At 42.7% G+C, this 27,356-nt stretch overlaps 2 protein-coding genes across 6 annotated transcripts in view; one reads left to right on the top strand and one right to left on the bottom strand.

Moving 5' to 3' along the window:
* The window catches only part of Kdm3a (lysine (K)-specific demethylase 3A), a 54,224-nt gene extending 35,551 nt beyond the window's left edge, over nt 1-18,673 (top strand). For 3 of the 5 annotated variants that reach the window (XM_005385394.2, XM_005385395.2, XM_013514631.1), the window contains exons 17-26: nt 211-380; nt 711-947; nt 2,177-2,348; nt 3,042-3,129; nt 3,771-3,901; nt 7,034-7,153; nt 7,230-7,369; nt 8,378-8,554; nt 8,637-8,771; nt 9,523-11,230. In XM_005385394.2, coding sequence (XP_005385451.1) covers nt 211-380; nt 711-947; nt 2,177-2,348; nt 3,042-3,129; nt 3,771-3,901; nt 7,034-7,153; nt 7,230-7,369; nt 8,378-8,554; nt 8,637-8,771; nt 9,523-9,603 — 1,451 coding nt within the window. In that variant the 3' untranslated portion in view covers nt 9,604-11,230. Of the gene's footprint in view, nt 1-210; nt 381-710; nt 948-2,176; nt 2,349-3,041; nt 3,130-3,770; nt 3,902-7,033; nt 7,154-7,229; nt 7,370-8,377; nt 8,555-8,636; nt 8,772-9,522; nt 11,231-16,594 lie in introns of those variants that run through there. The other 2 variants (XR_001234176.1, XR_001234175.1) reach the window with 2 other exon arrangements.
* Nucleotides 18,674-21,789: 3,116 nt separating this feature from the next.
* Nucleotides 21,790-27,356, bottom strand: part of Rnf103 (ring finger protein 103) — a gene marked incomplete at its 5' end in the record, with an annotated part of 63,287 nt that continues 57,720 nt past the window's right edge. Inside the window, 3 exon segments of the mRNA XM_013514632.1 lie at nt 21,790-22,312; nt 23,600-23,714; nt 25,946-26,067. Coding sequence (XP_013370086.1) covers nt 22,170-22,312; nt 23,600-23,714; nt 25,946-26,067 — 380 coding nt within the window. The 3' untranslated portion in view covers nt 21,790-22,169.

Here is a 27,356-nt window from a genome sequence, read left to right as displayed (position 1 = left end):
TGGAAAGTGAAAGTAAAAATACCATTTATCTGCGTACTGGATTCCATTTTAATAACCCTTGTGAATCCTTGTCTAAATATAATTAGTATTTGTATTAAGTTTTTTTTGGTCCTAGAAAATGAATGCTGTTTCATAAAAGCCTCTATGAAAGCCTATATGGATTTGCCTTTCAGAATGTTTTAAAATCTGCATGTTTTGGTTTGGTTTTAGAGAAACAGCCAGTGATGCCAACTTTAAAGAATGAAGTCAGATGCCTTCCCCCCCTTCCCCCTCTTAACAAATCCAGCACAGTGCTCCATACCTTCAACAGCACAATTCTGACACCTGTGAGCAACAATTCTGGTTTCCTCCGAACCCTCTTGAATTCTTCTACGGGAAAGGTATGTGCTTGTCCTGTTATTTGCATTCCCTCTTACATAGTTGAACAGAAACAGGAAGGAAGAGACTAGAAAAATCGAAATAGAGTAAAGAGGAGAACATGAATCACGTGCTGCACTTCCTGGGCCAGCTTACTGGCACGTAGGCTTCACAGGGTTGCAGTACTGGGCTGAGCCACTTGCTTCTGCCACACCTCCTCTTGCCTGTGTGCAGTGGGGGTTCTGGCGTGGACTCTTCTGGTTATGTAATGTGGACCAATCCTGCCATTATAGAATTGGATTTTTTTGATGGTACGGAGCAGCATATTTAAGACTGTTGTTTCTCAAATGCAGACAGAAAATGGACTCAAGAATACACCAAAAATCCTTGATGACATCTTTGCCTCTTTGGTGCAAAATAAGACGTCCTCTGATTTATCTAAGAGGCCTCAAGGACTGACCATCAAGCCCAGCATTCTGGGCTTTGACACTCCTCACTACTGGCTGTGTGATAATCGCTTGTTGTGCTTGCAAGATCCCAACAACAAGAGCAACTGGAACGTGTTCAGGGAGTGCTGGAAACAAGGGCAGGTAATACGGGCCTCCACTTCCCCCGTCCAGTTCAGATCGCTCTTCCTCAGTTACTTTGGATACCAAAGTTGAGTTGTTCTGGGTAAGTATAATCAGAGCAGGGCTTATTCAGTGCAGCCGACTTTCCCAAGCTGTCCTTTCTAGTCAGGTGTTGAGTGCTTCCAGCAGCCATCGTTGAGTGTTTGATGAGAGTATCCAGGATTTGTGATCTTGGGTACTAAAGTGGAAGTGTGGCGATGGGGCTGATTCAGTTTGGGGCATTAGACAAAAAGAAACAAAAATCCTGCCTGCCCCTTCTGTAAACCCTTGTGCTGAAGGCGGTTCTCGGTGGCCCAGAGCCACATGGCGTCATCTTGGAATCTGTGTGTCGTTCCCCAAGGTGCTGGCCTTAAAGGACAGCGTGGTTGGATTTTCAGTTCTGGTTGATAGGTGTGGGAGACACTTGGTGGCCCGCTTCTGGGTTTTCCTTCTGCTCTCCCTCCCCGTGCCCCTTTGTTGGTTCTGTTTTTCTGGATCTTCAGCTTTTTCTCGCCAAATGGGGTCCTTGCTAAAGGAACACTTTGCTCTTGGACAAGAATTTGGGGGAACTGCCAAAGAGGAAAATGTGTTTAAGAACAATAACACAATTCCAAAAGCATTTTTTTGGACCTGTGTACTAATAGGATTTACTCATTTAGTCAGGCATATTCGGAGGCTGCAAAGTGACAGGCTGAATACAAAGTCTACCAATAGGTTCTGTTGGATTAATTATTGTCATAGGTAATTTTTTTTACTTGAAAAGTATTAAACTTCTTGCCAGTATTTTAAAGTCAGGCTGTTTAACACAAAGCTCAGGATTCTTGGCTTGTTTTAGAAAAACAAAACACTTGGTGCACTCAGCTCCATGTTCTGCTGGCAGTGGCAGATCAGAGGCCTTCGGGAATGCCCACTTTGGATAGTAAACACCCCGGCCCTTGTTTCCTTCCTGTCCCCTGGGGCTTTCGTGGGTGGGTGTTCTGAGTACTGGGATGTAAGTGGGAAGGGTGAGCCTTTCTCCCTGGGGCTTACTAATCTACTTGGAGAGCAGTGTGCACGGCAAATGAGAGAATTAAAGCTGCTGTTGGAAGCCCGGGAACTAAGCTGTCACCTCTCCAGCTGTGACCTGACCAGCACTTGTTGGAGAGGAGCAGCCTATGGGCCTCGGGACAGAGCTGCGGGAGTTGACACTGAAGTCTCTCCTTTCCTTTTAGCCAGTGATGGTGTCAGGAGTGCACCACAGATTGAACACTGAACTTTGGAAACCCGAGTCCTTCAGGAAAGAGTTTGGTGAGCAGGAGGTTGACCTGGTTAATTGTCGGACCAATGAAATCATCACAGGAGCCACTGTCGGAGACTTTTGGGATGGATTTGAAGATGTCCCAAGTATGTATTAAAGATCCTTCCAGAGGACTGAGTGTGTGAAAGGAGGAGACACAGGACTAGCAGGAGTCAGAGAATTTTGGAATTCAAGTTGGTGTCTCTTTTGCCTCTTCATACAAAGTTCATGCTTTTGAACTGAGTCATCCCCTGAAACTGGTACTGATTCTATGACAGATAGTTTAACTAAAGCCTATGCATACCACCCAAAAGCTGGGGGTGCTTGTCCCTGTACAGAACGTGGGGTGGTCTCAGTCTTGTCCTGAACAAAACATTTTCATTTCATGCTGGCCTCAGAAAACTGGGCTTGCTGTACACTGTGGTCTTGGATCCTTGTGGAGCTGCTCGCTGGGACACTGGGAGAAGCAGACTGGCTCTGAGCTGCACAGCTGCCAGACACTGCGTCTGTATACTGGGCACAGAAGAGGGACTGAATTTCAAAGAATGGATAGCCTCTAAGAAGACAGGGCCCCATGTAGATTAGTGATCTTTACTTTGCTGCCTCCAAGGTACAATGGAATTTCTTGGCATTGTAGAAATAAAGTGGCTGGCAGCTGGCAAGAGGGGAATATTAAACAGTATTTGTATACTAAATGGAGCAGATTGTGAATCTCACACTGTTGAGGACTAGATTGCTAATTTATCATTTACTTTGATCTGTCATAAATAAGTAATTCATTTATTGTGGTTACCTTTCAGATCGTCTAAAAAATGACAAAGAACCAATGGTGTTGAAACTTAAGGACTGGCCACCAGGAGAGGATTTTAGAGATATGATGCCTTCCAGGTACTGTCGTAAAGAGGAGGAAAATGATTCTGCCCTTGAATTGTTAGGATAAATTCTTAAAGGTAGAGAGGAAATTAGTTTTTAGAGAAATATGAAAGGTCCATAGTTTTGTTGGTGCTGATTTTTTCATTTGTAGTCTGTAACCTTTGGAGTGGTGTAATTTAAATGAAATGAAGAAGTTAAAGAATTTTAGATCCGTCTGACTACGAAAGTACGACACACTTGTCGTGGACATGCTCCGCCCACGTGGAGGCTGGTATAGATGGCTGGGCAGACCTGCAGGCATTCTTGGGACCAACAGGCCAGGGCTCAGAGTAACATTAAGTTAAACTGGTGGGTTGATTTTTCTGAGATGTTCTTGAAGCCTTGAAAAGGAGCCTGACAATTAATACTTTGTCCCTGAGTGTTAGTTCTTTCATCAGCAAGTTGATGCTCATATCTTTTGTCTGAACTATTGCAGATCATTTGGACACATTTATATGGCACAGCAGGGGAGGGTCTTCGTTCATAACTACTGTAGTTCTCATCTTACACATCAGTGACAGCCGTCTCTGTCTTCTTGTGTTATAAAGGAATAAAACCAGTTGCACAATAAAAATTAGAGAAGAGGCTTATTTTTCAAATTCTGACTCTCATTCTAGATTTGATGACTTGATGGCCAACATCCCACTGCCTGAGTACACAAGGCGAGATGGCAAATTGAACTTGGCCTCTAAACTGCCAAACTACTTTGTTCGGCCAGATCTCGGTCCCAAGATGTATAATGCTTATGGTAAGGAGGAAGTGTCTAACTTGTAAAAACTGCACTAAATATGAAGAAGTCAAAATGCTTGGAAAATTGATTTTAGGAAAAGGAGAAATGGAAAATAGCTAACATTTAACACAACACCTGCCTTCATTCCTTGGTCAAATGTTTATTTCCTTTCCATAGCTGTAGGTATAAGGCGTGTGAAGTTTTGTATTTGTGTCTTCTCTACACTGTTTTATATTGCAGAAATTTCATGTTTATTTAGGTCAGTCTGCTAGCGTTTTTTCAAGCTGTTTAATATCTGATACACTTAGATGCAGTGTTTTGTGTTGATGGGTAGAAGTTAGTACTGAAAGCACTCTTTGAATTGGATTTTTATTGTTTGGACATGAACGCTGTCCAACAGGAGGATTGCTTGGGGTAAAAGTTGATTTCTGTATTCACCATTTAGCTTTTTGTCATTACTTTAACCTCGACCAGTTTCAGCATAGGGTCTCCCATTAGGATAAGATTCAAGTTGGCTATTTTGAAGAAATTACCTGCCAATTTATTGTTTTTTTTTTTTTTTTTTTTTTGTTTTCTTTTTGTTTTTTTTTTTTTTTTTTTTTGGTTTTTCTCCGGTACCGGGAACCGAACTCACGACCTTGCGCTTGCCCGGCAGGCGCTTTTGTCACTGAGCTAAATCCCCAGCCCCCAATTTATTGTTGAATGAAATTCCACCTATTTGAATCTTACAGTGAACTTTATTTACTTCTTTAAAAATATTTGGCTGTCATTTTTCCAGTTCTCTTAGAAACTACTGCTTTGATTTTATTTCCTCCTCCCATAATTATTTCCATGTCATCTTAGACCAGAGGCAGCCCTCCTCAAAAAAGGACAATCCTTTGGTGTCCTAGCCAGTCCCAGTCCCCCGTATCTGTCATGGCTGAGTCAGCCCAGAGAACCCCACCAGCAGTGTAGTTGGGGAACATTCTAAGAAGTGGGTGTTTGTGTTTAGAAGCTTCCAACAGTCCTAAAGTGCCCCTGGTAGTTCTGCCAAGGCAGGGTGAGAAACAGTGAGGAGAAAGGGCAGGCAGAAGTCCTCTTGCTCGTTGCCTCCTCCTGGGGGGCTCAGCGAGCCCTGTGTGTTACATGGACCTGCCGTGCATTTCCCGTCCGCATTCCTTCCCTCGCGCCTTTCTGCACCTGATCAAAGCTGCTGCACGGGGCAGCATCCCGGGCACAGTGGGGCTTCACCGTAAATGTTTGGTATGTGAAAGCTTATTTCCGCTAATGTCAGCTAGTGATTATCTAAGCTTTACAGGTATCATGAAGTTTTGTAGGGTATCTTGAGATATTTTCAAAATTAATATTTTGAAAGCCTGGTTGGTTTAAATAGCTTGGCAGTGGGTCTTTTCTTCCTAGGCAGTAAGAGATAGGTGGCAGTGTTACTCTGTAAAAGCTTTTTCTCTGACGAAATTGTGCCCATGCAGAAGCAAGCAGTTAGAGGTTAGAAAAGAATACAGATATGTTGTATTTTATTTTCCTTATCATAAACATTGAAGTTTGTGGTATTTTGTCTCAAGATGTTTTCTGAGAATCCTTTCCCTGTGACTATTATGCCCTTAAAATCTTTGTTCAGTGGAGTTCAGCTCCCTCACTTTAGAGTCCTGTTTCATTAACGTGCAGTAACTCAAGGCTGGGACGGAGGCCAATGCTGAGTAGGTGTCATTTCCTTCCTCGTTCAGCACAGCTCTTCTTTTACTCGGGGAGGTTTTGGCCAGACCAGCAAGCAGCCCCTGAGGTGGCTTTGAGACCTGTTCTTGTTCCTTCGCCCTTCTTCCCCGCTGAACACCACCTCTGAGTCTTAACCATCTTCCTGCACTCCGTGTTCATCCTTCCCTTGTAGGGAGTACAAGAGTGCATACATATGCCTCTGCTTTTAAGGGGTCTGTAAGGAGAATTAACCTTCTTGGTATTCATTCACACTGGCATAAGTAAATGTTGCATCTGTTTTATTTCTAGCACATTAATGGCTTATTTTCTTGCTAACTTTTCACAGTGGAAGCATTCTCAAAGCACATTAGAAGCTTGAGAGTCTAGTACAGCAACTCACCATATACTCATCACGTAGGGACAATGGCTGCTTTTGTCATTTATTGCTTCATTATCTCTTCCCTTGATATTTTTCTTTCAAATATTTTAAAGCACATTTCATGTATCCCATGGTTCTACCCTAATACCTAATGCTTTACCTGCTCCTGGAGAGGATACTTCAGCAGGTGGGAAAGAAAGCAAAGTATGACAGGGCTCTAGGACTTGCCCCGGGCTGCCTGGATGTAGCGCAGCCTCCTAAGGATATCACCTCAAAACCGCAGCCCCACACAAGCCAGAGAGATCAGGAGGGTCTTTTCAGAGGCTGCAGGCTGAAACTCGCCTCTGCTGACCCCTTAAACCATGCTTCTCTCTGCCTCCCAGTTTGAGAAGCCGGGTCCTGGTGTCAGGATAGGCTGTCCAGGGTGATGACAGGACAGGGATGGGAAAACTTCAGAGGAACTGCTGAGCAAGGTGCGGCTCCCGCAGGGACGGAGTTGGAAAAACTCACTGCCTGCTGGAGGGAACCTCACATGCGGCTCGGCACACTGGGCAGGTTCCTTTCACTGAGGCCTCAGTTGGGGTGTGCGAGCAGGGCACTTTCAGCAGATTCCTCTTCTTGAGTGGACCTTAGATGCTGTCTCTTGTACTCAACCCCTCCTAGGCTATCACAACCACCCCTTGAGCTCACCTAGTTAAATGTTCTTCCAGCAAGTCCCAGCTTCAGGAGTCTGCTTTACCACTGCAGTTAGTTGCTTTCTACTTTTTGGTTCTCAGTGTCCTTGCCAGCACATTGACCTTTTTGTCGTTACTTTCGGTAATTTCACCCCCACTGTTTCTAGTGTTCTCAGCAGCAAGATTCCTGAAGGGTCCTCCTTTGCTTATCAACAGTAGTTGCAGAGTTGAGGATAGATTTTATTTTTATAATTCTATATTTGAAAAGAGATTTTCTTTCAAAAGTGGAAAGGATAAAAAACTTGGTGCCTTTATTTCTGATAATTAAAGAGAAGTTTTGTGATCAAGTATAAGACCTAAGACAGCCTTTGTTGTCTTCAGTAGACTTACAGGATTTTCTTTTTGCAGGATTAATCACTCCAGAAGATCGGAAGTATGGGACCACAAATCTTCACTTAGACGTATCTGACGCAGCTAACGTCATGGTGTATGTGGGAATTCCCAAAGGACAGTGTGAGCAAGAGGAAGGTACGAGTTGAGGATGAAAGTGGGGCTTACTGTCTGAGCAGGAGCTTGTGCTCTGACACCTGCTTTCTTTCTCTAGAAGTCCTTAGAACCATCCAAGATGGAGATTCTGATGAACTCACAATAAAGCGATTTATTGAAGGAAAAGAGAAGCCAGGAGCCCTCTGGCATATATATGCTGCTAAAGACACGGAGAAGATAAGAGAATTCCTTAAAAAGGTGTGCTCCCTATCCCATGGCATGTGAGGAGGGATGTAAGAATAGCAGTTATAAATGACTGCACGGTGAGCTGACTGGCATGTCAGATTGGCAAGGCTGTGGTGGTTGCTAAGGAACAAAGATTCTGAAAGATTGGAATTGCATTTCTCAAAGGAGGAGGGCTTGTCTTTTATGTCTATTTTGTATTATAGTTTATTTAGAGATCTGTATTCTGTAGCTTCAAGTTAGGTCATCTCCTATATGTATTTGTTTTATTGCCTTGAAAATCTGAAGACTTCAGAAGTTCATCTGTCAGGCCTTGGCCTTGAACTGAGTTAGTAAGGTCTCTACTGATGTTGCTTGCTCTGTTTGGTGAGAGGCCCTGTTTGTGTCCTTAGCAAGGGGCTGTAGGGGTGGGGAAGAGTCTGGAGTCTGGTTTCCCCATAGTTTGCATTTTGTTCGGCAAGGGCACTGTGCGGAAAGTTGTTTTTTCACTTGCTCAGGGTAGAGGCCGCTCATTGCATCCCAGGTATTTTTGACTCATAATCTTTTCACTTATTTCCTTTTTTTTTTTTTTTTTTGGCCTGGGAATCAAACTCAGGACCTTGCACTTGCCAGGCAGGCATTTATGCCACTGAGCCTATATCCCCACCCCGGCTCACAATCTTTTGTATTTTATAACTCAGATGGTTAGGTGAGTACTGTTCTTTAGCAAAACAACCTTATTTTTGAGGAGCTTGAACCTGCTTAAAGGTCTAGACCAACATACCATGTCCAAGAGCATTAGTTACAAAAACATGCAGACTGCCCGGTGATGGTTTACAAGAAGCAACAGCAGGGAATCTATGACTTTTCTTTGCCATGCTTCTCTTGATTCACTTGGTTGATGTTTTGGGACCCTTTTCATTTTTCTGCCAACAAGAGAGCTTATGTTGAAGTCACCCTGACCCAGGACGTCTCTCCGGGGCGGGGTGTGTCGTGCGGTCTCAGCATGTTGCTCAGCTGCACGACCTTCTCGATGTCTTCCAGGTGTCTGAAGAGCAGGGCCAAGAGAACCCGGCAGACCACGACCCTATTCATGACCAGAGCTGGTATTTGGACCGGTCATTGAGGAAGCGTCTTCATCAAGAGTATGGAGTTCAAGGTTGGGCTATTGTACAGTTTCTTGGGGATGTGGTGTTTATCCCGGCAGGCGCTCCACATCAGGCAAGAACCATCACTTTTTCTTTTGTGCTCTTTCTAGTGTGAACGTTCGAGTTTGTTACTGATGTGGCTTGCTGTTTTTCAGGTTCATAATTTATACAGCTGTATCAAAGTGGCTGAAGACTTTGTGTCTCCAGAGCATGTAAAACACTGCTTCTGGCTTACTCAGGAATTCCGTTACCTGTCACAGACTCATACCAACCATGAGGATAAATTGCAGGTAAAAATGGCACCGAGTGTCAGCTTTGGCTCCCTTTGGTTGCATGGCTGCAAAGAAAGTCGGTGAAATTGGCCATGTCACACCGGGTACAGTGAGTTACTGAACTGGCTTTATGTCTGCTTCCACCACCTACTTCAGTGAAGAAGGAACAGAGCTAGAGGAAACTTCACTTTGGTTTGACAGTTTAAACTCTTTGTGGCACTAGCTCCCAAGAGAAAGACCTTAGTATAAAAAAATAACAGATGGAACTTCGATCCTGACGTAGCTGCCACAGCCAGCCATGCTCTGGAACACAGTGCTTGACCTTTTGCTGCAGTATTCGAGCTTACATAGAGTAGAACTGAATCTTGGCAGTCAAAAAGGGGTAGTATTTTGAAAGACTGCAAATAGTAAATTATGTAGTATCATTTCATTGTTGGAAAATTAGAAAAATGTAGAAACTCTGAACAAAAAGTGTACCTGGAGACTTACCCTCACCCTGCGCTCACCAGGGTCATGTGGTATCAAAATCCATAGAGGGAAGAAAAGGAGCTTTTAAGTTCTTCAAAGGGGGTGTGTGGGTTTTAAGTGTGGGTAAAGTACTGCTCGAAAGGAGCCCAGGGCCCTTTCTAATAGTGGCATTTCATACAGAATACTGACTTTTTTATATTCTGAAAGAAAGCAGTAAAATTGGAGGTAGTAAGGTGTTTATTCGTCGTGACAGATTTGAGATTTACTGGTAAAACCATCATCTCTTCTTCCTTTCTCTCAGGTGAAGAATGTTATCTACCATGCAGTGAAAGATGCAGTTGCTATGCTGAAAGCCAGTGAATCTAGTTTCAGCAAACCTTAATCCCTGCACATTGGAAGTGAATTGTTGGCAGCTGTTCAAACTCTTCAGGCAGGATTCCTGTGGACTTTGAGATTTCATGTTACCTCATCTTCTTTTTTAAAATATACCCAACTTGTGAGGGTACTCTGTCTAATGTATATTTCTAGTGTTTACAGACACTAAATGTGTATATGTAGTAACTATTTACAGAAATGCATCCTTAAACTGTGACTTCTCACCTAATGCAGATCTTTTACCAAGTTGTAAAAACAAAACCTCGTATCAGCTCTGGAACAGTACCTGCAGTTATTCTCCAGCTGTTTGTTTGGACAGCTTAGTCAAATGCGTTTATAACTATTAGGAATCACTGCACAGTTGATTTGGGTTTTATTTTATCTGTCTCAGTGCCCTCCCCCCACCCATTTGGGCCCAGAAAAGCGATGGAGGAAGTGACAGCTAATGATGCAGTTCTCATTGTACTGCATAGAACTGGCATTATATAGCGGAAATCAACTACTGTACATTTCTTGGGGTTAACCATCTTTAGTTAAATGGAATTTTAATTTAAAAGCAGCTTTGCTAATTTTAAGTGTAAGCATTTTGCATTAAAATATTCATATAATATTTCATTTAGTTTATTGACATCCTCTGACTATGAACTCAACACATCTTTTAGCAAATGCAGGTTTAAGAGATTGCTGCACGAGCACTTTTTAAGAGCAAAGTAATTAAGTCCTGTAGTGATTTCTTAGTGATTGTTACAATGCTGACATGGGAAATTTTTCCCCAGAGAGAAGCTGTCACACTTTTTCAAAGGAACACCACCAATTAGCTAAATTTAGAAATTGGAATTAGCAGCAGCAACAAAAAAAAAAAAAACCACATAGTGACTGGCTAGTCCTAAAAAGGTTAAGAGATTGAAATATTTTGTCTTCTGGTCCTTTGTCATAAACTTTACAAAGGAGAAATACAGTTTCAGAGCAGTGGTATCTGAAATACTCATCTCTCTGGAAAAGAAAAATTCACAATGCAGCCACCGCTGTGATGAGGCATTTTGAAATCAAGTGGTAGACAGACCGGAAGCCTGGTGCTGACCTGTGGCTGAGGAGGTCAGGATCCCCATCTGCCGCCAGCCACCTGGAAGCCAAACCTTCAATGGATGAGGTTTTGAAACAGGGAAAAGTTGTCCCTGAAATGTCTTTAGAAGTCCCTTTATTCAGATTTGGGTTGAGAATCAAGAATAGGAAAACTAGGAACCTCCAAAAAGGTGGCCACCTTCAAGCCAGGCTTTGACAGGAGCCCCACAGATAATTAGATAAAAAGACTGCTAGTCAAAATCAAATGTAACAAGATAGACAAAAAGCCCCCAGCCAGGCATGATGGTTCAAGCCTATAATCCCAGCATTCAGGATGAGTCTAAAGTCAGACTAGATTAGAGGGTGAAACCGTATCTCAAGAAACAACAAACCAAAAAGCCACCATAAACAAGAGTCAGCCCAGACCTTCAATCTGTTACATCTGCAAAGGTTGCAGGTTCTGGAATGATCCAGTACATATTCTGAAATGTTTAAATGATTAGGGATTATGTCTAAGACAGTGCCAGAAATGACCAGGCTTAAAAAAAAGTAAATAGAACCTTTGAAGTGAAGGATGATGTTTTTGTTTGTTTGTTTTGTTTTTTTCCCCCCAGTACCGGGAATCAAACTCAGGATCTTATGCTTGCCAGGCAGGCACTGTGCCACTGAGCTAAATCCCCAGCCCTCCCCGCCCCCCTGCCCCCGGTACCGGGAATCGAACTCACAACCTTGCGCTTGGCAGGCAGGCGCTGGAAGGATGATGGTTAAAATTAGAAATTCAACACAAGATAAACAGCAGAAAACTACTCTTAACTGGATGATTGGAAGAAATGGATGAAACAGCACTGAAGAATAGGAAACAAAGATGCTAACTTACAAGGACACATTTAACCAGTGACAGCTAAAAGAACTGGGGTAGGAGAATTTTTCAGTATGGATGACATGTCATCAGACTGAGGAAGCCCAACTAACTTAAGGGTACATTTAAAAATCCATAGCTGTGTGGTATTATGTAGTAATAATACCACATGTTCCCAGCTTTAAATGGTCCAACTTACGGACTTTTCAACTTGCTCATGGTGTGACAGTGATACCATTCAGTAAACACGTACTTCAGATTTGGAATTTAGATCGGTGCCGGGCAGGCAGTACATGGCATGACACTGTCCTGTGATGCTGGGTGGCAGCAGCCGGCCCAGCTCCAAGCCAGCCCCCCGACAACCATGAGGAGCAACTCCCGTCACTCCGCAGAGTGCTGCGTTGCTGAGCTAGGACGTCTGGTTAGATTAGGCACCTGGAACACAGCCCCATCCTAAGTTAAAGAGCATGTGTAGGTTGTTACCAGGATAAGCTTGGGGGCCCACAGCAGGGCTGGGCATGGCACACATGATCAAGGAAATGACAGTTGACAGTTGCAGCAGCAGACATGAAGCACAGAAGTAGATGCCATTCAAAATGTGGCAGAAGTCTACGGCTGGCCAAGTTAATTTCCCTGTTCTTTATATTTTCAGACCTTAGCCAAAGCAAAATCTAAGGATAACCTTAGGAAATTATTCCACAAATGCAAGAAAAAATGGCGTAAAAGGAAAATTCTAAACTGAGACAAATTTAAACACAAGTAATGTAAATTATTCCATCTAGAGGAAGCTAGAGGAAGACTAGCTTCCTCTCAGAGTTAAACAGGGTTACCAGCCGTAGTGCATGTATACCCAAAAGAATTGAAAGCAGGTTCCGATACTTGTACCCAGTGGTTACAGCAGCACTATTCCCGATAGCTAGTGTTTATATAAAGCAGCAGCATTCACAGCGGCCAAAATGTGGAAGTAACCCAGTGTCCAGCAGCAGATGGATGGGTAAACATATGGATTATATATACGTACACAAAGTGGAATATTACTTAGCCTTAAAAAGGAAATAAATTTCAAATGCTACCACACGGATGAATCTTGAACACATGGCAAGTAAGCCAGGTGTGAAAGGACAAATAATGCATAATTTCATATAATGAATCTAGAGTAATTCAGTGCATTAAGACAAAAAGTGGAGTGATAGTTACCAGGGGCTGAGAGGAATGGAGGAAGGAGGAATAGTGTCTTGGGTAGTATATTTTTTAATGATGAAAAGTTCTTGAAATGGATAATCAAGATGGATGCAAAACATTGTGAAGGTACTGAATTGTTCACATACTAAAAAATGGTAAGTTTTGAGTACGTTTTACCACGATTAAAAAATAATTATATGTAGGGAAAACTTTTGAAGTTGAATAAGAAAAGTGCCAATTTAAACAGTTTATACAGGCACTAAACAAGGCACAGGACCACTTTTCTAAATATTCCCATTGGCAGATACAGATCATTGGACTGGATTAATGAGTAAAGGACTTGGATGCATGCTCTTTATAAGAGATACTTCGCTTACATTAAAAGTGAAAGCTTAGAAAAAAGGCAAGCAGGGTATATACTTAAGGCAACAAATGGCTGTGTTAATGATTTTAAGATAAAGGCTAACCAGCATTTTCACCATCAGTATCAAGTCATTAGGTATGTACCTAATAAAGTTGCAAAATAACAAAGTAAAATTCAATAGGGAAAAAGAAATGGATAGACATAAAACCAATAGAAATATAAAATATTGAACACTTAAATAGATACAACACTAAAGCCAGGAATTAGAATCTACATTCTCACATGCACATGGATTATTCACCCAGAAGGATCAATATACTGGCCCAGAATGCAGTAGTGAATTTACAAAGTATATAAATGTGTATTATGTTGTAAAGATAATGGGAACATAAATCACCAAATGTTGAAACATTAATGTACAATTACATCTATCAAGAAATGAGAATGGAAATTTAAGTATTTGGAAGAGAATAATAAAACACATCAAACTGGTGGGATTAAGCCTAAAACAGGTGCTTAGGAACTTAACGGCTTTAAATTATTTGTAAGAAAAAAATTAAATTTGCACATCTAAGCCCAATAAAAGCAGAGGAAATACAAGAGCAATAATCAGTGACAAACAAGAATATTAAAGACAGCTATAAATTCTTTGAAAAGGTTAAAATGGTTAAGTCTTTGATAAGGCTAAGAAAAAAGTGGTAACTGCAGATTCTATGGATGTTCAACTAAGGAACTGTTAAGTCTTGCCGGTACAGTTGATATCTTGGAAGAAATTCTTTGAAAAATAACTTCATGGAAGTAGCATAAGAAAATATATATAGTTTTAGATCTGTTAAAGAAACTGAATCCATAATTAGAAATCTGCCAGACCCACATTTTCACTGAAGTGCTTCTGTCAAACAAAAGCAATAAATAATACCAGTATTACACATTTTTTTCCCACACATATGAAGAGGAAACAATTCCCAACTTCTTTTGGAGGTTATCAATACTAATACCATAACCTGAAACTACTAGGACATTTCAAAGAAATTACAGACTAATAGCCTTTGTTAACACAAAAATCCTCCACAAAATATTAAGGATTATAAACCCAGAAAAAGGATAATGGGACAATACGGGCTTTATCTCAGAAACACAAGACCAGTTTCACTTTGAAAATTCAATAGAAACCTTTGAAATAGCTGTTCCTAATAAATTCTCAGCAAACTAGATATGACAGCAGTTATGAAAAACTACTTAAAACTATATAAAAATAGAATTTCCAAATGCTAGGAAAAAAAATGACTTAAAATAGCAAAAACTGTCATGTTCCTAAGAACACAGTGAAAGATAAGCACGACTTCTACATTGAAAACTAGAAGACAGTATACCATTCCTGGTTGAAACATTCATTTAGATGTCACTTCTCCCCAGATTGGGTCTACAGATTAGTAGAAGCCTTATCTCTTCTGCATGTTGTGATTGAGACACTTTAACGAAGTAACAGTGCCTCCTTTCAGACCAAAACTGACCATTTAAAAAGACCTGGATTCCCTAAGTTCAAGAACCATCTCCTGGTAGAAAATTGCAGATACAGCCACTGCAGTGAGTAATAAATTGTCTTTATATTTGTCCCAGGAGTCACAAAGACTACCAGAACCCATAAAATGGCAGGCTGACTTGTCACCTTGTATGTAGAGTATAATGCTTGTAGAATGCACATGAGGAACTGCTTAGAGAAACTATTCCACAGCCTTAAAAGCACTTAGTAAAAACAAAATAAGACTGAAGGGGGGCGCTGAATGTTTAAATCAAGGTAGAAGTAAGCCTGCAGTACAGAAAAAGAAGCGGTTACTGTAGTAAAAGCAGAATTTAATAGGAATGATTAACAAAATCAAAGGCTGACTATATGAGTCCATTTTTCATTACGATGTCTTAAGGTGGGTACTTTATGAAGAAAATAGGTTTATTTAGCTTACAGTTTGGAGGCACTCAGTACAAATGGGGCAGCCTCAGCCACTTGGCGAGGGCTTCGTGACAGATGGCATCACAAAGGTAGCAGCACATGAAAGAGGGAAAAATCTTGTCAAGCCAGAAAGGTTCAGGAGTTGGGCAGTCTTTATGAAAACTGGCTCTCAAGAAAACTCACTGCAAGACCAGCTTTAGCCCCTCCCAAGGCAGTCCCCACATGATCTAACCTTGCACCAGGCCCTACCACTCAGGGTTCTGCTACCTTCCAATACCACTATACTGGGGACCAACTTTTTATCACATAAGCTTCTGAGGGACAAACTATCCAAATCATCCCACTGACTTTGAAAAAAGTATTTAGACAGGCAAACTTCTGGCAAGACGTATGAAGAAAAAGAAAGGACAAATGAAAAATATTAAAAGTACAAGTATAGGGGCTGGGGATTTAGCTCAGTGGCACAGTGCCTGCCCAGCAAGCACAAGGTGGTTGAGTTCAATCCCTGGTACTGGAAAAAAACCAAAAATACCAAAAAAATTGAATAAATTACAAGTATAAATATAGGTCTTTAAGTGACTAAGACAATTTTTTAATGGACAATTATAGAAAAATATAAAAACTGATCATCTGGACAAATACTACTAAAGGGATTACATTATTAGTCAAAAATCTTGGCAATCTCACCAGGCATGGTGGTGCATGCCTGTAATCCCAGCACTTGGGAGGCTGAGGCAGGAGGATCGTTGCAAGTTCGAGACCAGCCTGAGCTACAAAGTGAGCTCAAGGCCGGCCTGAACTGCATAGTGAGACCCTGTCTCAGAAAGACAAAAAAAAAAAAAAAAAAAAAACCTTATCACTATCCATAATCTCCAAATGGTACCAGGCACAGAGAGTTTTACAAGTGATTCTGTACAACATTTACCAAATAATCATTTATGAAAAATAGTCAAGAGGATAGAAAACAGGAAACAGATGCTTTTATTAATGCTAGTTTACTTGATAATAAAATCTGAGGACAATACCAAAAAAAAAAAATTGCAGGCCAATATTACTTACAAACATACTTGCAAAAGTCCTATATGAAATAGTGGTGGATTCAAATGCAATAACATATTAAAATGTTATAAAAAAAAAACTGCTAAGAAATGCAAGACTAGTTTATTATGAGTAAAATAATGTTTAGTAAAATTAACATTTTTACTGTTGTAAAATACATGTAACAAAATCTGTTTTAAACACTGTAGGTATAAAATTAAGGGTACCAATATATTCAACAATTTTGTGTAAACATCACCAGTATCTATTTCCAAAATTTTCATCACCCCGAACAGAAAATCTGTTCTCATTAAGCATTAAGTCCCTTTTTGTCTCTACTCTGCCCCTGGTAGGCTCTAATCCTTCCCTCCTTTTTCTTCTTTTTAAATATGGCTTTATGTTGTGTCATTTCAGCCCTTAAGACTTGCATTAACGTTTACAGTAGTAGTGAATTTCTTTAGCTTTTTTTCAGAGTCTTACTTTCCCCATTGTTGAAGGGTGATTTTGCTGGATATGGAACTCACCCTTTTTTTTTTTCCTTTCAGCATGTTAAATGTTATCCCACTGCCTTCTGACCTCCATGGTTTGTGATCAGAAAGTATGTGTTAATCTTACTGAGGATCCATTTTAGATGGTGAGTCATTTCTCTTTGTTGCTTTAAAGATTATCTTGGTCCTCTACTTCCAGTGATTTGATATCAGCTGTCTTAATGTGAATGTTTCAGTTCATCTTATCAGAGACTTGAGCTTGTTCAGTGAACTTTCTCAGATTTGGGAGGTTTTAGGTCATTTTTTAAATACTGTTTTTGACCTTTGCCAAGATGCATGTAATAGTGAGCTTGATGATTTTCCCCAAATTTCTTAAGCTGTGTTTGAGTTTTCTCATTCTTTTAGTTCTATTTTCAAGTTTTCTGATCTTTCTTCCACCTCTTCAGATCTTCTGTTTAGCACCTTAATATGTTGTTCATTATAACTACTGTACATTTCAACTCTAAAATCTCCATGGGGCACCATGTTATAATTTGCCTCTTTGTTTTCTCATTTTGTTCATAGTTGTCCTCATTTCTTTTAGTTCATTGTCCATGATTTTCTTTTAATCTTCCCATCTTTAAAGCAATTATTTATACTCTTTCACTTCAGGTAGGTTTACTTCCTTTTTTAATGGGTTTCCAGTGTTTTCAAGCAATGCCTGCTGTTTTTCTGCCAAGTGGGTTCTGAGTTAGGCAAACAAAGAGGTTTTAGTTCCTCTTGTGTTAGTTCTCCAAACAGGTTAAGGCAGGCTGTGTTTTCTTGGGAGTCCGAGACCATGGTCCGGCACTGAGAATGTGGGTGGCTGTTGGCTACCAAGCTGGGGAGGAGGTGGGGGAAGGGCAAATGAAACTTCTTCTACCATTTTAAAGTTTCCTTTTTAATTCAACATTTGCTTGGTTGCTATAAACTTTTGTTTTCTGGAGTTCTGACAAACTGGATTCTAACATTCTGTGGTTGTCTTTTCCAGGTTTCTCTGGAGGGATGGGTGTTTGGACTGTGCTTCACCATTTTGCTGAAGTCATTCTATAAACATATTTTTGAGTTATAATTATGTGAAGAGAACTTTCTTACCTTAAAAGAAAAGTTACTTCTCTACTATGGCATTTCTAAACCTGGGTTAGTGACTGAAGGGTATTAAGTTTGCTATCCCAAAAGATTACCTTGATCAAGTAATTTGAAGATAGCGTATGAGAGACTGGAGCGCTGTAAGGAAACCTGTTTTATGTTATTTTACTCAAGCATTTTCCAAGCGTATCTCACTGTTAGGTCCCTTCTAACTGGCGATACAGATTGGCATTTAAAGAGCATTTGTCACTAGGTTAAAATGAGAAAAAATGGTCTAAGTTCTTCAAAGCGTGAACATTACTATTTTTCACGGTTGTCAGGACCATAGTTTTGAGGCACAGAGTGGATGTGACTGGTACTATCTGAGAATCACTGTGAGTCCCCTTCTCTTCAGAAATTCCAAGGTAAACATCTAGAAATAATACAAGGGTGGCAAAGGCCATGTGAGCTGTACAGCGGGCTGGTAAGTGCTCAGCAAGGCATCTTTGCTCCAAGACAGGTGAACAGTGGGGCGGAGGCAGGTCCTGTAATGCCTGCTGGCAGGAAAGTGCTTTTGAAAAGAGTAAGCAAGTTTGGAAACAATACAATAAATGGTAACGGGTGCTTAGTGGATGGTTTCATAGGGGAGTGGTGGGTGGAAGCTGGTGCCGCTGCTGCCCCACCCAGTTTGAGCACTTAAGAACAGAGGAAAACGTCTGTTGCAGGTCTGCACATCAGTTTTTGCCTTCCGAATTGTAGCCCTTCTAGGGCTAAAATAGAATCTGACACACTTTGTCTCCATATAACCAACAAGCATATGAAGGGATAAAAAGAATACATCACATAAATAACAAGCCAGTTTTACTCTTTAGTCTGAAAGAAGGAATGGGGGAAAAAAGGACCTGTTCAGAAACTAAAACAAAGCAACTCTTATGTTTAAATCGCTTTATTTGAATGATTAGAGAGTCTGTTGTTACTAATCTGGCTGGCCAACCACCCACATGGATAAAGTTTTGACTAGTCAAATAAATAAAAAATGCTGAAGGCTTATGGGATTCCTGTATTCCAATATCATTCAGGGAAGAAACTAGCCATACTAATATCATAAAACTCTACTATGTCATTGTCAGTATGTCAGTTCTCACTTGATCTCTGGATTCAGTGCAAACCCAGTAAAAACCCCAGAAAGTTTTTTTTTTTTTTTTTGGTTTTTCTCCGGTACCGGGAACCAAACTCACGACCTTGCGCTTGCCAGGCAGGCGCTTTTGCCGCTGAGCTAAATCCCCAGCCCCTACCCAGAAAGTTATTTTAAAGATCTTAACAAACTGACCCTAAGTTTGTAAGTGGTAAAAGACCAGAATAGCCAGTATAATACTGAAAGAGAACAAAGTCAAAGGGCTAATACTACCCAGCTTCAGGAATTATAAAGATACAGTCATTAAGACACTGGTATTGGCAAAAGAACAGAAAAGTCAATCCAGTAGAACAGGTAAGTCCAGAAGTGGGCCCACACAAATGCAGTTGACTGATCTGTGACCAAAGAATAAATGCAGTACAACAGAGAAAATATAGCCTTTTCAACAAATGCTGAACCTGGACAGCCACGTGCAAAAATATGAATATATACAGACTTTAACATCTTTCATAAAAATTAGCTCAAAATGGATTACAGATTGTTACTAGTCACTTTCCCACCACTGGAACAAAATACACAGCACAGCTGCAAAGAGGGGAGGGTTATTTTGGCTCACAGCTTTCAGAGCAGTTGGTCCATGGCTGGCTGGCTCCAAAGCAGAAATGGCACAGAAGAAGGGTGCGGCGGAGGAAGGCTGCCCACATGGCACCAGGACGCAGAGAGACAGGAGGACCCAGGGACAAGAACCCACCCTGCCAGGTCACGCCCAGGGACTTACCTCCAATCAGGCTGCACCTACCAGCACACTCGGCCATGAACCCACGGGGAGGTGAATCCACTGCTAAGCACCCCATGGTCCAATCACTTTACAGAAACTCCACCTCTAAATGAGACTTGGGAGACATTTAGATCAAAACCGTAACATACACCTAAGTGTAAAACATTAACTCCTAGAAAATAATATAGGAGAAAATCTAGATGACCTTGGGCTTGGTAATGACTCTAAATATAACACCAAAGGGAGAATGCATGAAAGAAATAGTTGGTAAGCCAGATTTCAATAAAGATACAACTTCTACTCTTGAGACACTGTCAGTAGAGTAAGACGATAAACCAGAGACAGGTATAACATATTTGCAAAAGATTTAGCAGACAGATGATTGCTACCCAATATTCACGAAGGACATTTAAAATTCAATAATCGTAAAACGACCTACTTTAAAAAAAAATGAAAGACCTGAACCAGTGAAGATACACAGATAAGGATATGTTAGGTGTTCAGTATTATATGTCACTAGGGAATTGCAAACTAAAACAGTGAGGTACCAATATGCACTGTTAGAATGGCAAAAATCTGGAATACCTGCACACCTCACACTGGCGAGGGTGTGGAGCAACAGGAACTCTCGCTTATTACTGCAGGGGACACAGAGGTACAGCTCCTGGAAGACAGTTTGGCAGCCTTGTAAAACTAGATGTATGCTTACCATATTGAAAGGGAGTTGAGCTCCTCAGTATTTATCCAGATGAATTAAAAACTTATGTCCACATGAAAACCTTCAACAGTATTGATAGCAGCTTTTTTCATAATTTCCCAAAACTTCTGGGAGTAACCTAGATATTCTTCAATAGATGAATGGATAAACTACCATACGCCCAGACAATGGAATATTAGTAAAAAGAAACCAGCTACCAAGTCATGAACAGATACAAGGAGGAAACTTGAAATATGTATCACTGAGTCAAGCCCGTCAGAAAAGGCTGTACACTGTGATTCTAGGGATATGATGTTCTAGAGAAGATCAAACTATGGAGACAGTAAAAAGGTCAGTGGCCACCAGGGACTTCGGGGACAGGAAGGAGGAACAGGGCACAGAGAATTTTTAGGGCAGTGGAACCACTGTGCATGATACTGTACTGGGGTTATAGCCACTGTCCATCTGTATCTACAATGTACAAGAACAGTGCATCCTGCCAAAAACTATGGACCCCAAGAGAGGGCGCATCCATGTGGAGGTAAATGCCCCACTCCGACGGGATGTTGGCAGTGGCAAACGCTGTGCACCTGCGGGGAGAGGGAGTCTATGGGAATTCTCTGCTTTCCGCTTAATTTTGTTGTGAACCTAGAAATGTATTTAAAACAAAAACAGTGATGTCCTGCAGATGGGACCAGGACTACCAGGAGGGTACTCTGGATTTAAGGCTCCTGTTTTGTACAGTGAGACTAGAAGGCCCAGTGCAGCAACAGCTGCTGTCAGGACTTCTCCACAGTTGGAACAGCCCTCCTGTCAGTGATTGGACCTCGTTCCTGCCTGATGGGCTCAGTGCATGCAGGACGTGCAGTCGGGAACCTGGGTCTGAACTCCACATCTGCCACTTCCTGACTGTGACTGAAAATACTTCACTTCAGTAAGCTGAGAGGTTCTTCATTTGTGATACAAGAACACATGTATCAGAGTTTTGTAAACCATCAAACATACAAAAATAAAGTGCTACTGTGGAATTATTTAAAAATGTACGCAAGGAGGACCCCAGCTGTGAGTGCTGGTTGGGATGCATGCGCACACCTTGTCTCTCAGTCAGTTCCTGACTTTGAGGAGGTGCTGATGGGTTGGCCCATGGCTTACATACAAGACAAGCAGCCTAAAACAGGCAGGCGATGAGAGGTGAGAGATCCTCATCCCACTGCTGTTCGTTCTGCATGCAACTTGCAGTGGGATGGGAGGGATCAAAGCTGCAAAGACATCCATATCTACACCCCAACATGATACGGTCATCCAGCCATCAGGGCGGAGGGCACAACTCCCACGTGTACTTTGGCTAAATAGATGATGGACTGCAAAAAAGTGGCTCCTATACCACATCTGGGCATGCTGGGGAGTAGCCATCCCCAGGGCAGAAGCCTCTTCTGCTAAGTTTCCAAGTCCCGTGTGCCTTGTACAGCACCTCCTCTTTTTCCCAAGACCAACACAAGAAGTCTGGGAGAGCAACATCTCGAGAGTTCTCTGCACATGACAGTCTACAATGGCACTAAATGTTAAAGCAGAAATTTATTAAAATCCATTTATACAGTGTTTTACACACCCCCCCTCCCCAAAATGCAGAGTTCTCAACATTCAGGCAATCAACTCTGTTCTTAGAATTGCTTCGTAAGAAAAGGGGATTTCTCTGCTTTCCCCAGTAAGATATTTCTGTTTACATTCCTGAAAATGCTGCATTTAATTACACCACCTTCATAAGAACTATCCCTTTGAGATCTCAAAACCTTGCAGAGAGTGAAGAGAGATAAGCACAGAACCTTCTCCCAAACGCAATGCCTCATGACAGAGGTGTAGTGCAAGAGCTACATGGAACGGCCGCCTCTTCTGAGGTGCACGGATGCTGGCGGGCAGGCCATGGGAAGAGCAGGCCCTAGCTGCGGAGTGTGGCCAGCCGGGACTGCATGGCCTCCAGGGCCTCTTCCTCCTCTTCCTCCTCAGAGGCAGCCATGGCTCCTAAAGGTTCAGGCTCAGGAAGGGCATCGGTCACTTTACTGGGTGCTTTGCCTAAGGCTCCTGAACAGAATGAGAAGGAACAGATTAACAACACAGTGATGAAGGAGGTGCTCCCTCAACCCTCCCTGCTTCTTGTTCCTGGGAGAACCTGCTAAGATACAAAGACAGGCAGTGAACAAGCTGTTTTGGTGGCATTCTGTTCACTATGATATGGGCACAAAGCAACTAGTCACAAGATCGAAGTTATAAATTTTTTGAGGTAGGGTTCTCACTATGTTACCCAGGCTAGTCTTGAACTCCTGGACTTAAGAGATCCTTCTGCCTCAGCCTTCTGAGTAGCTGGACTGGAGGTGTGTGCCACCATAGTAGGCTCAAAGCCACAGTACATAATTGCGAGTATATTAAGGATCTTGATTCTACCATGCCTGTAGGCCTGCTACCTGGGAAACAGGAAGGAGGAGTGCTTCAGCCCAGGAGTTTAGGGCCAGCCTAGGCATCAGAGCAAGACTCCATCTCCAAAACAAAAAGGACCTGATTCTGAAACTCTCAAATTCCAAAATACTGCTAATAATTTAATTTTAATCTCTGAACAAAACATTGTTTCTCAATCTTTACAAAAAAATATTTTTGGAATATCTATTCTTTATCCCAACAACTAAAACAAGTGAACAAATATTAAATTCTACCATTTTTATGAACACGTTCATGACAGTGCCATACATAATTCGCATGTCTCACTGCCAGGCAGCTTGAACCACTGGTGGTACATGCATGACTGTCCTTCTGGGCAGCTTTTTATTATTACTGTTTGCACACAAAAATGTGTCTAAGGTTTTTGTCACATAATATATTGCTGACATCTTTCCATGTCAATGAATATAACTCTGTATTGGGTAGACAGTATACTATTAAAATAGACACAGCACAACTAACTCAACCAATATTTCAGTACTAGGTATTTACTTTGTTTCAAAATTTTCACTATTATAAATAATGCTACTATAGACATCATTCAGTCTTTAGGCACACCTTAATTTATTAGAGCAAACAACTAGTAGAAGTCAGTCTGCTAGGACAAGGGCTTTGGATAGTTCCTGCCAGACTGCTTTCAAAAAAGTCTATGCCAACTTAAAATCCCAACAGCAGTGCATGAAAATAATACTCCCTATCACATCATGAAAACTCTAGAAGACCGCTATATTGTGCTTATTTCTTAAGAGATAACTTACATACTAGAAAATCTGAAAATGGAGGAGTTATAGCCTAAAAAATAAAGCAATTGGCTACTTTAGTAAATACAGAAAGAAGGGCCCACAAAAGGAAGAAAGAGGACTCTAATGCTCATACCTGCTGTAATTTCAAAGAGGATTTTGTCAATTTCCATCTCAGCTTCTTCTTCCATTTCTTCTTGATCGTCCATGCTTTCGAAAGTGTCCTCTAACATCTCTTCTATGATCCCAGCCTAAACACAGAATAAACATCATTTCCCTCGACTACTAAGTATGTTTACATCAGACATTCCTGCACACCAGCTAGAAGGAGCTCCAGTCTCTCCAAGTCCAGTCCACCCTTTGAGGATGACACCCATGACAGGTGGCCAAAGGAAACACTGGATACTGCTCTTTCTACAGAAAGACCCGACCACAAGAGAAACGAATCTCCAGGTTCAGCACTAAGGGTTGGGAAAGGCATGAATCTAGCATAGTACCCTATTCTCTTTCTCAGACATTTTCTCCTAATCAAAATGAACAAATCATGTTCATGGTCACTCAGGTGGATCCCTATGGCCCAGCTCAATGTAGTAAAAGGTTCAATATTTATTGAAAGAGTCCAATTGTAATAACCCTTCACATTCTAGAGGTAGAAGTTAGCATTCATTTATTCATTCAATCAGCAAGCATTCATCAGATTCCTTCCGTCTGCCCCCTAGGGCAGGCGCTGGGGCTAAATGGAATCTCTAAGATCAAGTCCCTGCTCGAGAGGAGGTGGGCCCCATGGGGGGCTTTAGAGTGCGCCCAGGGACGCACCACAGATGCACTTGATAGAACTTCTGCTGTATTACTGTCAGTCTCCAGAAACTTTACAGTGTGGTCATCCATATTCCAAAAATAGCTCTTTCCCTGCTGCATGAGCTAAAATGAGCAGAGCTGAAGTCCTCCAAGGAGAATCCAGTTATTGATGAATCATCATCACCAACCTGGGCACACGCTACTTTAAAGAAACACTTTAGGCCCTGATCCTGAGGGTGGCAGGTTGCTATGTGCTTTCTATGTGCTTCTCAGTCTCTCGCTTCCTCCCCCTTCTCTTTTTGAGACAGGATCCCTCTGTGTAGCCCATGCTGGCTTAGAACTTGTGATTCTCTTGCTTTAGCCTCCCACGCGTTGGACTTACAGGCATGTGCTTCCACTTTCCTGACCTTGTTCCCGCCCAACTGCTGCTGCCCAGAGGTTCCCATTCCAGGGACCCGGGCCATGGGCTTTTTATGTTGCTTTTCTTTTCTATCAAATTTTTTTGAAACCCCTCTCTCCCATGCCCCATACTCTCTATAATAATTCAAATTTACAAATAAAATTCCCTGCAGGGAGAGGATTTCTGTGCACTAGAATGTGAGGTATACACTTTCGGTTGTCAGGCTTCCCTTCCCACTTCCTCTGTGGCCGCTCACATTTAAGGTCAGACACACCAGTGCTCCAGTGCTTCACCTTCTACCCAGGTGAACTCAGCTAAGTTGCCTTAGAGCCTCAGTTTCCTTCTGTGTGAAAAGGGAATAAAAATACCTATCCTTACAGGGCGGCTGAGGGAACTGGACAGGACCAACGGTACAATGTGCCATCAGCCACAGGCCCAGTAACAGTGCCCCTTTATCCCTGCCCGTCTGAAGGCCATTAGTACTGACCCTTGCCAGGCCCTGATCCTGAGCGTGACAGGTATTTATGTGCTTTTACTTGATTCTCAGTTGCTCCTTTCCTTTTTGGGGGGGTAGTGGGGGGAACAGGATCTCACTATGTAGCCCCGGCTGGCTTTGTACTAGTGATCCTCCTGTTTTAACCACCCAAATGCTAGAACTACAGTGTGTGCTATCACACCTGGTTTCACTCTTCCTTTTTAAAAAATGGGTCAGCAAACTACAGCCTACAGGGCTAAGTGTGACCTACTGCCTGCTTTTGTAAAGCTTTGTGGGATCACAGTCATGCGTATTATCTATGGGCGATTTTACACTATCAGGCAGAGCTGTGTGGTCACAACAGACCTAAGGGCCGCACAGCATAAAAAGTACTGATTATCTAGCACTTTACAGAACATGTTTGCCAATCCCTGCTCCACACTGACCGCCCTAGCCAGTTTCACTACCACTCCCCCGGAACACAATGGAACCAAGGTTTCTTTTGTCTCCTTGCTTGTAGTAGCACCTGCAAACCCTATCTCCTTGAGCCCTAAATGACTGCTCCCCGGGCTCCCTATCTCCTCCCCAGCTCTGGGTATATATGCAGGAACATGCAGCGGTCCCTCCCAGCCTCTGTGATGCTCTAGTTGAAAACAATTTCAACCAGAGTTAACATCTGCTCCCCATCTTCAAAGCCACTTCACACAGCAGCTGCACTCTTCCCACTCCCACTCACCCCACTCCAGCCCCCACCACTGCTGAGAGGGCCTCCCAATGGTTTGGAAGGGTACAGGCTGAGCCCAGGTCACCTTCATCATCTCTTTGGACAGCTCCCGCATGGTGGCCTGGATTTCTGGGATCTTCACAAGGCTCTGCATGGCCTTCATCACTTCTGTGCTCTTCTGCAGGGACCCGGCCACTCGCAGCACCGCTGAAAGGGAAAGGATTGTTCAATGGGCCAGAATAAGGAGAGAGACCCCAACTGTGAGCCACTCCACCGAAGGGAGCAGGGGCAGGTGCACTGCAAATTTACCAGTGCACCTTTGGAATATGCCTTCGTGCTAACAACCAAGAGACTGACTTTTCTATATTGTCTGCCATCCAGGCTACTGCTGAATGAATTCTCTGAGCAACCACAGCAACGAGCCATCTAGATCATGCCTGGGCCGGTGGCTGACCTTTAGGGAAGGAAGCCAACCCAGTAACTGACACCCAGGGACATGAATGACAGGAACTCCGGGCTCCGGACCTTGTAATGGCCACACTGGAAAAGAAGCTTTCGGCTACCCAAGCAGCACTCAGTAAGCCTTCCAGCCAGTACCTGCAGAGGGAGTACCTGGCCCTGCGCCACAAGCTGGGCAGAGGCGGGCCAGCTCAGTTCTGCTCACTGGAATCTTCTGACCAGGTAGCACTGCAAGTTCACAGCGGGAGCGCTGGATGTTGCCCTACCCAGCTGGAGAGCAGCGACCCCACCGAACCCTAGGGCCCTGCTTATGCCTATCCCAGGCTGAGAGGCAAGCCCAGGTCATCCTATGTTGGTGGAGCATGGCCTCTGACCCTGCCCTCTGATCCCTGGGCAGCAGCTCCTCAGCCGCACCCAGCCTTGGAGCTGGGTATGGTTTAGATCTAAAATGCTCCCCCAAAGCCTCCCGGCTTCTGGAGTGTGACTGGACCGTGGGGGTGCTAGAGCTGACCTGCTCTCAGGAGCGGACCTGGCTGCAGGTGGTCACTGGGGTGCAACCTGCAGGGTGTATTCTTGTCCCTGGCTCCTTTTCTCTGCTTCCTGGCTGCCGTCGGTTGAACAGCTTTCCTTCACTACTCTTTCCACCAGGCCATTTCTGCCTTGGACTCAGCTGACCATGCACTGAAACTGTGACACACAAGAAACCTCTCCTCCTCAAGCTGTAGCTGTCAGCTATTGTGTCTCAGCGGTGATCAAGTGACTAAGACAGAGCCTGGCCCGACTACAGCTTCCAAGCCACAACAGCACAGAGCCAGGAAAGCCAGCCTGCAGCACAGAGCCCAGCCAGAAGCCTCCATAGCAGGGTCCAGCCAGTGGCTTGAGTGAACCACACAGTGCAGCCAGCACTGCTCTACTCAAGCTCCGCACAGAGTGAGCCCGTCCAACTAAAGAACCCAAGGTCTGCAGTGCTGTTGCTACGAGCCAGTCACCCAACTAAAGAACTAAAGAACCCAAGGTCTGCAGTGCTGTTGCTACGA

This window comes from Chinchilla lanigera, unplaced genomic scaffold (genome assembly GCF_000276665.1).
Source record: "Chinchilla lanigera isolate Chin_1 unplaced genomic scaffold, ChiLan1.0 scaffold00023, whole genome shotgun sequence".
Classification (NCBI taxonomy): Eukaryota; Metazoa; Chordata; class Mammalia; order Rodentia; family Chinchillidae; genus Chinchilla; species Chinchilla lanigera.
The sequence above is the reverse complement of the archived record's forward strand: the minus strand, read 5'-3'. Positions and strand labels throughout refer to the sequence as shown.